This window comes from Elephas maximus, chromosome 4 (assembly GCF_024166365.1).
Source record: "Elephas maximus indicus isolate mEleMax1 chromosome 4, mEleMax1 primary haplotype, whole genome shotgun sequence".
In the NCBI taxonomy this organism is placed as follows: Eukaryota; Metazoa; Chordata; class Mammalia; order Proboscidea; family Elephantidae; genus Elephas; species Elephas maximus.
In genome coordinates, this window is record NC_064822.1 from 175,589,909 (window position 1) to 175,602,434 (window position 12,526).

Here is a 12,526-nt window from a genome sequence, read left to right on the forward strand (position 1 = left end):
GGAGCTTCCAGGCTGATGGACTAGGAAGAAAGGCCTGGTCATCTAATTCTGAAAATTAACCAATGAAAACCTTATGGATCACTACAGCATATTGTCCAATATAGTGCTGAGAGATGAGCCCCCTAAGTTGGAAGACACTCCAGATACACACTGGCTGCAACAATGGACTCCAGCATGCCAATGATCCTGAAGGTGGAGCAGGACCGGGTACTGTTTCATTCTGTTGTACTTGGGGTCACCGTAGATTGGAGCTGACTCAATAGCAACTAACGACAACCACAACAAATAACTTCAAGAGCATAGATAAGAGTAAAATGTAATAAAATAATTAGGAAGTAATGAGTTTTAAATATTCACTACCCTTGTGCTTAATATATTTAATGGTAAGGTTATAGAATTAAATTTGCAATAATGGCTGTGCTTAATAACTGACTTTCAAAATTCCAGGCTTCAGAGCCACATTCTTCTCCACTCCAGACAAGCAAGAGGTAGCCAGGTGAAATAAGGAAAAGCACTCCAGGCCAAGGAAATAGCATGAACAAATGCTTAAGACATGAATAGGAGGAAAAAAAAAAAAAAAAGACAATAATATTTATTGTTTACAAAACATTTTCAACTGATCATCAGAGGCAGTGAAGACAGGATGAAGAACACAGGATTGAATGATGAGCTTCGAAATCTGGCTCTACCACCTATTAACTGTGTGACCTTGGCCAAGTTAACGAACCTCTCTGTAACTCAGGCAACTTTTCTGCAAAATGGGCGTAATAATAATAGCCCCTACGTCATAGAATTGTGAGAATTAAATAAGTTAATACTTGCAAAGTTCTTGAAACAGGATCTGGCACATAATAAATATCAATTCTTCAGGCAGAAGGTATGCCAGTTTGTCACTGTGGTGGTTTACCTGTTGCTATGATGCTTGGAGGAGCCCTGGTGGCACAGTGGTGAAGACCTTGGCTTCTAACCAAAAGGTCGGCAGCTAGAATCCACCAGCTGCTCCTTGGAAACCCTATGCGGCAGTTCTACTCTGTCCTATAGGGCCATTATGAGTCGGAATTGACTCGATGGCAGCTTTTTTTTTTTTTTTTTTTTAAATGATGCCTTCTAGAACATTTGATTTGGAAGTTGTGAAAGATCATTAAATCCAATATCCTGGTCTTACGTTTGAAGGCAGGGGTGGAGGGAGTCTCACCGATTTACTCAAGGGCACATAGTTATTGTATATGGCAAAACTGGGACAAAAACATGGTATACTGTCTCCATCTCATGCATGAAATTTCAAGAGAGAATGAAGCCATATTCAACAGCTGTTAAAATATACTCATCAGTATTCCATCAGCTTGCTCTGGGTTCTGGGCCCTTTCTTTGTAATACAAATGTAATTGTGCTGCGGCATCCACCCAAATTCTAGGTAAGGAAGGGCACCGCCCCCCCATAAACTGCTCTCCATGTGATTTCTCCTGCCTTTTCAAACCAGGCAAAACATAAGACACATCTCGCTTGCCTGCTGATAAAGCTCCCTCCTGATCTCTAGGGAGAGAGCACTGTCTCTCTCTCTCTCTGTAGTTGAATCACACAATGATCAAAAGCTCTGAGATCTCAACAAGAACCCAAACGACAACACTTCAAGTGCTCTGATGAACCCATGGACATAGAGACTTCGCAGTCTCCAGAATGAGCAATAGTTTTGGAAAGAGACTTCTGAGCCTGAATCACACCTCTGCCACTTCCTCACTTGTAAATACTTAGACATGCAATTTAACTTCTTTGAGCCTTAGTTTTCTTGACCATAAAATGGTCATAAAATAACATCTATTATTTAGGGTTGTGAGGATCAGAGGAAGTACTGTATCAAAAGTGCCTTGTACATTGCAGGTATTCAACTGCTAGTTTCCTTTCTTTGCCTTGTCTTGAAATCTTTTTCAGTGCCATCCCCACATTCACGAATGTTACAAGACAGGGAAATAACGATTTACTGAATTATGGGCTCAGCCCTGAATTAACCTGGAGTGATGGAAGATGACTAGGTACTAAGGGGCCGGATTCCTTGTCTTATTTGTGACAACAGTCCTGTGGGGTCACATAAAAGTCCACCTCTGGGCCTCTTTACATGCCTGGAAGATGAAGGAGTTGGATTTGATAACTATAGTTCTCTCCTAGTTCTGACCCTCTGTCTTACCATAATATGGTTTCTCAAACATCTGCCCCGTCCCAGGTTGGACCACCCAACACTGGAATCTTAGGAACAGTTGATCCTCCTGTTGTAGCTCTTACCACCAACTATTTTTTCTTGGCTTTCTCACTACACTGGGAATTCCTTGAAGGTGGGTCTATGCCTTCTTCACTATTTTAGCCCCAGTGTTTATCCTGTGGTAACCCTGGTGGTGTAGTGGTTAAGTGCTACAGCTGCTAATGAAAAGTTCGGCAGTTCAAATCCACCAGGTGCTCCTTGGAAACTCTATGGGGCAGTTCTACTCTGTCCCATAGGGTTGCTATGAGTCAGAATTGACTTGACGGCAATGGCTTTGGTTTTTTTTTTTTTTTTTTTGGTCCATCCTGTAGTAGGCACTCAATCAGTATTTGGTGAGTATCTGAAGGAAGAAGGAAAGGAAGGAGGGAACACTGTCCCTTTCCTCCCAAGAATTGATCGTCACACCATGGCACACACGGGGGAAAACAGAGAATGAAGGATATAATCACAACTCAGAAATAAGGCTGTCTTCTAAGCACCAAAGCCATAAACCCACACACCATGCATGTGTTTAGTCATGTTGGTAGTAAATCAAGACATAGTAAAGATAGAGTTGAAAATCTGAGGGCACCCAGGACCTAAACTAGTTGACCTGGGGGTAATCATTTGATGGTTACTGTAATCTAAAAAGGAGAAACCAAATGAATTATAATCATCCCAGTGCAGAAAGAGTCTGAGGAGAGTGGGGAAGAGGTAGTGGCTAGTCTGGAGCAACGAAACTGACCAAAGACCTCAGACAGAGTTGGCAGTGTGTGGCCAGCACTGTTCAGAGAGAAGAGTGGGTATGAGCATTACCATGGCAAAATCTTCGTTTTTGTGAGAATTTCAAAGTATCTCAGCTGAAAGGCATTTATGATCACCTCGTACTTCATACACACCTTCTGATGAGAAACTGGCTTCACATGAATTCTCCATGGTTATCAGGAGAAAAGATGAGGATCATGTTGACATGAGTGTTCTAGACTACGTGACAAATACCTCAGGGGAAATAAAGACGATGGAATTGTGGTTGGTTTGCTGGTCTCTTGTGAATCGTTGAGTAGTGTCTCTGGGACCCATCAGCTCTGGGAGCCTAATCCAGTTGAGTTTGTGGACCCAAGAAGCTGGATTTCAGAAACTTTGTCAAGATGAATTTGTGACAGTGATACTCTGACTCCTCCCTTTTTTTTTTCCTGCCATTCATTGGTTAGTTTATTCTTTCAATATTTGGTAAGTGCCTACTGTGTGCAGATACTGTGCTAGGTAACAGAGGAGCTTATAGAGTGTCAGATATACCAACCATTAGGGGTAATGGAGTTTGAGAAGTGCCCAAATGGAAGTCTGGGAGATCTGTTGCAGGGACAGGGTATGTATGGCATAAGGGAGAAAGAGGGACAGAGGGAGGGTCAAGGAAACATTCATGCAGTAGTAACTCCATCTGAAATCTGAAAGATGAATATATGTTTCCTGGCAGGTGGGGAAAACATTGGTGGAGTGTGGATTCCAGGCAAAGAGTGCAGTATGAACAAAGCTCAGAGGCAGGAAACTGACAGCTGGAATAGAACAGTTGGAAGATGAGAATGAGAGCAGCATACATTTGGAAAGCAAGCACAGAGGTTTCTGTTGCATTACGGTAACCAGTTGCTGTCAATTGATTCCAACTCATGGCGACTCCACGTGTTTCCGAGTAGAACCGTGCTCCACAAGATTTTCAACGGCTGATTTTTTGGGGAAGTAGATTTCTAGGCCTTTCTTTCAAGGCGCCTCTGGGTGGATGCTAACCGCCAACCCGTTGGTTAGCAGCTAAATCCATTAACCATTTGTACCACCCAGGGACTCCTGCTTTACTGTAGGAGAAGTGATCTCATTGTCTTCTATGTGAACAGTGCCCTCTAGAGTTGTGGACTGTGGGGGCACTAAGAAGGGCCAGATCACAGAAGGCCTTGTGTGTCTCTCTTTGGAGTTTAAAGCTTTGCCCAGAAAGCCATGAAGAATGAATGAATCACTTTAAGCAAGAATGAATCATTTTAAGCATGATTTCAGATTCACTTTTGAAAACATTTACATGAACAGCAGCACAAAAGTTGTAAGACTCTGGGTACGGTGATCAATTAGGTGGCTATTGCGATTGTCCAGCAAGTGCCTATGGGGGCCTGATCCAAGGCAAAAATGGTGGGAATGGGGAGATCCAGGGGTGACTAGATGTTGTAAAGTGAGCAATCTGTAGGACATGGGGAATGATGGTGCCATTCGAGGGGACAGGAAACACCGAGGGGGCTGAGCAGAAAAGATGAGTTTTGGATGCTTAGAGTCTCAACAGGCCATGGGACCTGCAGGTGAAATTGTCCAGGAGGAAGCTGGATAGAGAGTTCTGGAGCTCAGAGGGATCCCGGCGCCTGCAGTGCCCTTCCCAATGCAAACAGCACAGTGGGAGGTTTGGAGCCATGGGAGTGGGTGGTTTTAGCCAGGCAGAGTGTGGCCGCTAAAAAGGAAGGGGAGAGAGTCAAGGACAGAGAATTGGACCACACCTACATTTTAGTGGCAGGAAGAGCTTGAAGAGTCTGCCAAGAAGACTGAGAAGGCAGAGTCTGAGAGGTAGAAATCAAAAACCCTTCACTGAAAGTGAAGTCTCAGCAGCCAAATCTAAGAAGGGCGTGATCGAGAGTGTCAAATACTCCTTCCCCACATCACAGGACAAGTCCGATTCAGTTCCAGCAGGTTCCGCTGAAGAGAGCTCAAGTGCATTGGCAGATGCCAGATCTCCAGCCCAGATGACTAGAGACCAACCATCCATCCATCCACCGGTTCCTGCCCAGCCCACAAGAGCACCCACTGAGATCTTTGTGTGCATCCTCTGCGTGAAGCTGAGCATGCAACCTTCAAAGAAGCCACAAAGAAGCTACTCATTTCTAAAGGAAAAACACAAGAACTCCACGGACATAAGGAAGACATTAAGACGAACTTGAGCAGAAGTCCTTCTCCCTCCACTTCCTATTGTCCTTCAAGGAAATCTTTGGCTCCCTGAGCATATCAAACCAAAAAAAGCCAAACCCACTGCCTTCGAATCAATTCTGACTCATAGCGACCTTATAGGACAGAGTAGAACTGCCCCATAGAGTTTCCAAGGAGCACCTAGTGGATTCAAACTGCAGACCTTTTGGTTAGCAGCCTTAGCACTTAACCACTGTGCCACCAGGGTTTCCCCCTGCACATATAAGCCATTGAGAAAAGGGAAAGAGCTAAGAGATTAACTCTGCTCCTCACCTCCCACCTCCCCAGAAAACACAGGGCAGGAGATGTCTCTACTTCACACATGTGTTTTCTGGCTTAAAATTCCTGGGAGTTGCTCCCTATGGAAAGAAACACAAAAACCCCAGGATTCCTGTGAATGCAGTCAGTGACTCTTACTGAAGGGTCTTCAATTCCCTGGTGGTGGGGCTGGGGGAGAGCTGGGGCCAGAGACGCCCTGCAATTTTACTGCCATGAAATTGACTGCAGATGGAAGCCAGTAAAGGTGGTTACTCCCTGCTGGTGCCAGACACAGAGAAAACCTGACGTGCCTAGCACCTTAGGTTCATAATTACCTACTGCTGGGCGGCAACCCTTCTGAGGGTCTGGCCAGGACACAGGGTGATGGGCGGACCAGGGCTGCTGCTTGGAAAAGGCTATTTTGAATATAATGACTTTCAGATGGACTGTGGGTTTGAAGGAGGGTATTGCGGCTAGGGTCTGGAGTGAAAGGGAAGAAAGGAGGTGTCTCCCTATGAGGCACGAGAAATGACACATGTCTTGTCAGCACCTTCTCAGGTTTAATTTCCAGAGGCCAGTTCTGCCCTCGAAGAGTGGGGCTGTGGCATCCTTTGCTTTGTGTTCCCAAACCTGCCCAGGCCCCCAGACCAACGATTCACAAGTATGTAGCTTCCAGAGAGCGGCTCTCCTTGGGGCTGACTGCCGCCGACTCAGAGGTGGAGAAGTTCGGCAGCCGCGGACGGAATATTGACTGAAAGCTTTGCGGCTATCGCAGACGGGAAGGATTAGCTTCACCCACTCAAAGGCACCCGAACAACACTTACTAGTATGGAATTGCGCCTCTCACGCCTTCTCAGGGAGACTGGTGGAGACAGCAGGCTGAGGGAAAGGGTGTTCTCTGGCTTATAGCGCCCCCTAGCACTGGCCAGAGGGATAGGGCTTGGTTGAACTCTACGAGGAGCTAACACCTGCCCATGTGAATACTGGGAAGAATCTGTGAATTCTGTTCAACCTATTCAACCAGTACTTATTGAACTCCTTGTTAGCACATTCGATCCCCGGTCCTCAAGGTGCTTACAGTCCAGGAAGGGAAACAGGCAGGTAAACAGATAACCACAGCTGGCTAAGTGTTGTGAAAATAGGAAGCACAGGGTGCTATGGGGATACATGGGAGGGGGCTTGATCCAGGCTCGGGGTGGGGAATTAGAGGAGACATCCTGGAGGAGGTGACATCTAAGCTGTGTTCTGAAGGATGTGTAGGAGTTCGATGAATTTCAGAAATCGTATAGAAACAAAAAGACATGTTTCCTGATCTTAGAGGGCTTACAATTCAAGAGGCAAATAAATAAACAAGCACCTAAAGCTGAGCTCTACCAGGGACAAGACTCTGACTCTCTCCTATGAGCCTGCCATCACAATCTTCTCTGAAATTCTTTGTTTTCAGCCTGGAGTCTTGGAGGAGAGAGAGCAGAAGAAGAACTCGATAAGCGTTGATTGAGAGATTGATGGATACTTTTCAGTCTTGGCCACATTCGATTTGTCTTAAACCTGTTTAAGTGGCAAGATCTATCTTCCGTTCAGAAACACTGACCTTGTCCGTGAGAATTTCCCATAGAGTCTTAGAATTTTCGAGCCAAGAGTGCCCTTGAAGACCATGGAGGTATATTTTCCATCTTATAAACACAGAAATTGAAGCCTATACAGGTGAAAGGACTTGTCCAAGGCAGACACATAACTATCTCCTGCAACTTTTGGGCTAAATCTCAGGTTTTTTGTTTGTTGGCTTTTTCTCTACCAGCCCGTTTTTCACCTCCAGAAAAATTTTTTTTTCGTGTATTTCTTCACAGAGATATGTTCAGAATGTTATCCAAAAGTACTAGGTAATAATTTAGAAAGGGAAAAAGTAAACACACAAGAGATAAACCTCTGGTGAGTACAGGGCTCCCTTTGTCCTGATTGGCTCGAAGGGTGATTATTATCAGAAGGAGAACTACTTTTCCAGTGCAGGTAGGACTCTCCAGGTGCTGGACACTGTACAAAGAGACTTGAAATGGGTCATCGACAGATCTGGAATGCTGGATTCCAGGAGCAGTGAGGGCCTGGAATTTTCACGGCCAGAGTGAGTCACAGAGTCACATGCTGAAGCTGGAAGGACCAAGGCCCATGGGTGTGTTGAAGACAGCCCCGGGTATGAAAGGCAATTGCTGGACATCCGTGACTCTGCCACTAGCTGACTTTGAAACTTGGGGCAAATTCCTTCATCTGCCTGAACTTTATTTTCGCCACCTATAGAATGAGGACAGTGGGTTTCTCAGGTCCTTTTTAGTTCTGAATGTTTATAAGAACTCTTGCTATAGATTCTAGCACCCTAAACTTTGATATGAAGGAGGTGGACATAGACTCATCTTTTCCAGGAAAGTTTCAGAAAAGGGACTACTAGGTCAGCCTGGTAGGTTTGAGGACAGGGCATATAGATGCTGAAGCTTAAGTTCTTCCCAGGTTTATAAATTTATCATTGTTCTTAGCTGTCAAGAGAAAGCCAAAGAGGCAGTATCTTCATTCTTAACCATTAGCTCCAGGTTCATTCCATCTAGCTGAGAAAGTGGCCTTGAAAAAGCAATTCTTAGCTATTATTAGGCCCGTGGACATGGTGACAACCTGATGGATGGCCTTGAAGTAGGCTTGTTGGAGGGAGTGACCTGACAGGTTGGGTCCCCTCAATGAGGATGCATGGAACTTGCTTTTTCTGTTCCTCAGGGTGAAGACTCAGCTGACCTCACATGGGTGGGTGGAGAGGATTCCCCTCAAGTTAGGTATTAGGGAGAACTTTCCAAGGGAAAGAGCTTCACTGAACTCCAAAGACTCTGTGTGTACCAGCTTAGGATAGGGAGCAAGAGGAAATAAACCAAAAGGCAATTTCATTACCTTTCAGCTGGAAAAATAATCAGATTACTCTTGGTTTACGTAATTAGGTAGCTGCCATAATCAGATGCTTCGGATGTTTTTGATGAGAAGCCTGCTGTTTGAATTTAGCAAAAGTTTCAGCAAAAGCCTGATACTCATATTCTAGGCAAGTCCTTTCCTTGGAGAAAATACTGGCACTTTGGACAAAACCATAAAAGTAAAAAGAAAGAAAAGAAGAGAGGGCCTCTGTCATGTAAGATACTTATCCAAAGTGGATGTGGTCTGGCAAAATCTTATAAAGCCTTCCACATGACTGGGACTGGGCAGGGGTAAGCGAGTCTGGCAAATCCCAAGTGTGCCCTCCTTCAATCTGCATCCACGAGGTGCCCGCCTGAATGCCTGCTCAGGACTCTGTGGGCTGCTGGCCACGCCCATGTCCAAGTCTCCTGGGAACCGATTTTCCGTTCTGAGGGAGATGAGTGGCTAAAGATCTCAGGCTTCAAAGTGTTTCTAGTGTGGCTGAGGGGATGACAAACAGAACAAAACAAATAAACAAACAAAAAGGTTGCCACCAAGTTGATTCTGATTCATGGTGACCCCGCGTGTGTCAGAGAAAAACTGTGCTCCATAGGGTTTTCAATGGCTGAGTTTTTGGAAGTAGACTGTCAGGCCTTTCTTCCGAGGTACCTCTGGGTGGACTTGAACCTCCAACCTTTCAGTTAGCAGCTGAATACATGAACCATTTGTACCACCCAGGGACTCTGGGTGGGGAAATAATACAATCATATTCCATGAAACAATGAAAATGTTGGAGTAAACTTTGAGAGGGAAAAGATCTCTACGGGTTAGGCTATAGTTAAAGGTAAGGTGAGACGGGTCTTAAAGCTGGAAGGTGAACAAGGCCGAAAAAATGTAGAAATTAGCTTCCTCTCCCTATGGCTAAAATGTTTAAGGGTTTGGAAAACGGAATTTGAAAATTGTTCTTGGAAATACCATCTCTGATGAAATTTTCTACTTAGGTCATCCTAATCTCACTTCGCTGAGCTGTAAATGGAGGAGTTTCTGAGAATGAGGGTGAGCTTGCATTTTTGACCAGTATTCCCAGCCCTTGTTTTGTTCCAAATGTTTAGCATTTCTATAGCTAGAACATACAAGTCTCTTTCCAACAGGATGAGGCGGGAGAGACAGGAAGAGAGACACAAGGGTAGAAAGATGGAAGATTATATTTGCAAAAGGGTGTTTGCACAGTTAGATTTAGATTTAACCTCTGTTAAAGTTCACACTAAGACAGATTAGGAAGAAAGTCCCGGTGATTGTGAAGGCCTCAGAACAGAACATCGGCTCCCAGGAGACTCGGACACGGGCGTGGCCAGCAGCCCACAGAGTCCTGAGAGGGCTCAGGAGGGCACCTCGTGGATGCGGATTGAAGGAGGGCACACTTGGGATTTGCCAGGCTCGCTTACCCCTGCCCAGTCCCAGTCACGTGGAAGGCTTTATAAGATTTTTCCCAGATCACCAAGGAAATTACCCAGACCCAGTGCCATCGAGTCGATTAGCCAATGAAAACCCTATGGAGCACAGCAGAATATTGTCCAATATAACTCTGGAAGATGAGCCCCCTAGGCTGGAAGTCACTCTAAACACACAATGGCCGCAACAATGGACTCGAGCATAGCAACGATTGTGAAGACGGCGCAGAACCCAGCAACTTTTAGCTCTGTTGTACATGGGGTCACCATGAGTGGACGCTGACTTGACATCAAGTAACAACAACAAAGTCTAGGGGAAATGTATCTCTTAGAATAGAGGAAACCCTGGTGGTGTAGTGGTTAAGTGCTTGAGGCAATCTGAATCCACCAGGTGCTCCTTGGAAACTCTACGCGGTGGTTCTCCTCTGTCCTATAGGGTCACTGTGAGTCAGAATCGACTTTATGGCAATGATTTTGGTTTTTGGTTTCTTGGAATAGAACAATCAGTGTAAGTGAAGGAGCTGAGTTCCTGCCTGGTCACTGAGTCATCTCATCTTTCTGTGCCAGTTTCCTCACCTGGAAAGTGTGAATGACACTTTGCACTTTTCCTACCTAGAAGGATTACTGTGAGATATAATGAGATGTGGTATGGAACCCTGCTTTAAAAAATGAAAAACAGTGTCAAGGTGTTACTTAATAATGATAGTAACAGTATTAGTTATTGGTAATCATTCATTATAGCTAGTAGTTCTCCAGGATCTGGATTTACCCCAGTTTTGGGACAGTTCACCCTCAAATTCCTTGCCAAAGGATGGAAACCTGCCTGCCATAGGCAAGGTTACCACTTCCTTCTGCCCTTTCTACTTTATTCTTCCAATGAGTCCAGGGCCTTTGAACTTGCTGCTCTTCCTGCCTGGAGCTCTCTCCTGCCAGCCTGCCACCTGGCTGGTCCTTCTCCTTGTTTCCATCTCAGCTAGGATGCCCCCTTCTCAGAGAGACTTTCTCTCACTAGCCCATAGAAAGTAGCATCCTCCCCAGCCATTTCTAACCCATTATTCTGCGTTGTTTTCTTCATAGCACATATACTACAGAAATGTACTGCATGTGTTTATGATTTACTGATATATTGTCTGTAGGTTCCACCGAGCAAGGGCTTTGTCTTGCTCAACTCAGCATCCAGAACAGTGTTTGATGAATGAATCCACAGCCCCATTTTCAGGGGCTGGGGAGGAGGAGGGAAAACAACCATCTTTGTGGCCAGCTCCAAACGTTAGATGACTTCTCAAATCCAGGGAAGGCAGAGAGCAGGTCATTTGTCTGAGTCTTTCCTCTCTGTCCCTGGGAGAGGAGGTGGAGGGCCAACATTTTCTCCTAGGTATTCCCCCTGGCGCAGTCAAGATCTTTAGGGCCCGTTCGCCTTTGACCTGCGGAGGGGGCTATGCTGGGGTGGCTGGCTGGAAGTTAATTCCGGTTTGGGTCAGAGGCGCCTAGAGGATGGGGTGGACGTGCAGCGAGGGGCCATGCGGGAAGGGCCCCAGGGGGCGTCGCTGGGGGGGTCAGGCGGCGAGCTCGGGTCCGGGGCGCGCCCCAGCCCACCCACTCGCGTGCCCACAGCCGCGTTATTCCCTATAAGGAGCTGAACGGACCGGGGCTGCCCCACCCCGCGTCCCGCGCCCCCGGCCCCGCCCCTTTTTCGGAGGGCCGATGAGGTAATGCGGCTCTACCATTGGTCGGAGGGGCGGGCCGCGAGGGCCCGAGGGGGGTGGTGCCCAGGGGACCGCCGCTATAACACTCGGCGGCCCCAGCAGCGGCGCAGAGCGGGCAGTGGGCAGCAGACCGGCGCTCGGACGTCCTCTCTTCCTACTGCTCCTGCGCTCCTGCTCCTGCGCCCGCTCCTTAGCCCTGAGAGCCCGCTCGCTGAGTGTGCGCCGGCCCTGAGGCAGCCGCGCTGCGCCCTATCCCGTCCCTCCTGGGCACTCGGAGGGCAGCGCATCCGAGGCCAAAGTTGCCCCGGTTGGCCGGGTGACAAGCTCGGCTGCAGCAGCCTCGCCGGCGGCGCGCACGGCAACTTTGGAGAGGCGAAAAACAACCCCGGCAGCGGCGGCAGCAGCAATGACTCCCTGGTTCGGGCTTGTTGTGCTTTTGGGCACCTGGAGCCTGGGGAACTGGGGCGCCGAGGCGTGCACATGCTCGCCCAGCCACCCCCAGGACGCCTTCTGCAACTCCGACATAGGTAAGCCCCGGGGGCCCCCGCTGGAGCCCCCGCGGTGCCCGCTTGCGCGCTGCAGCCGGGTGGGGCGCTGCTCCCGGTGGCATGGCTAGCCCTGTTCTTTTACTGTGCAAATGGGCTTGGGGCGGGCTGGGAAGCCTCTGTTTCCTCAGGAGAGGCCCTGGCACAGCCGAGGGGTAGATACCCTGCAGAGGAATCCCATAGTAACTGAATGAACCCCTGCAGCCTTTGCTCTGCTTTTGGGGGCGTGAAGTACCTACTAGTCCTTTTGACATCTGGAAAATTAGCCCGTCCACTGTCGTGGGAGAAAGGGCTGGAGAAAGCTAGAGGAGAGGTTTCCTAAAACTTGCAATGCTAACTAAAGTGCTACGATGTTGGATAGTTTAAAAAAAAAAAAAAGTTGCCAGCCATGTGCGTGGAAAGTTGCAGGAGACACTTGGA

General features: G+C 47.3%; 2 protein-coding genes across 3 annotated transcripts in view; one reads left to right on the forward strand and one right to left on the reverse strand.

Moving 5' to 3' along the window:
- SYN3 (synapsin III) overlaps positions 1-12,526 on the reverse strand; it is a 687,937-nt gene that overhangs the window by 366,064 nt on the left and 309,347 nt on the right. The window lies entirely within an intron of this gene.
- The window catches only part of TIMP3 (TIMP metallopeptidase inhibitor 3), a 68,615-nt gene continuing 67,655 nt past the window's right edge, over positions 11,567-12,526 (forward strand). The window contains exon 1 of one of the 2 annotated variants that reach the window (XM_049884280.1): positions 11,567-12,088. In XM_049884280.1, the coding sequence (XP_049740237.1) occupies positions 11,568-12,088 (521 nt within the window). In that variant the 5' untranslated portion in view covers position 11,567. The remainder of the gene's footprint in view (positions 12,089-12,526) is intronic. The other variant, XM_049884281.1, reaches the window with a different exon arrangement.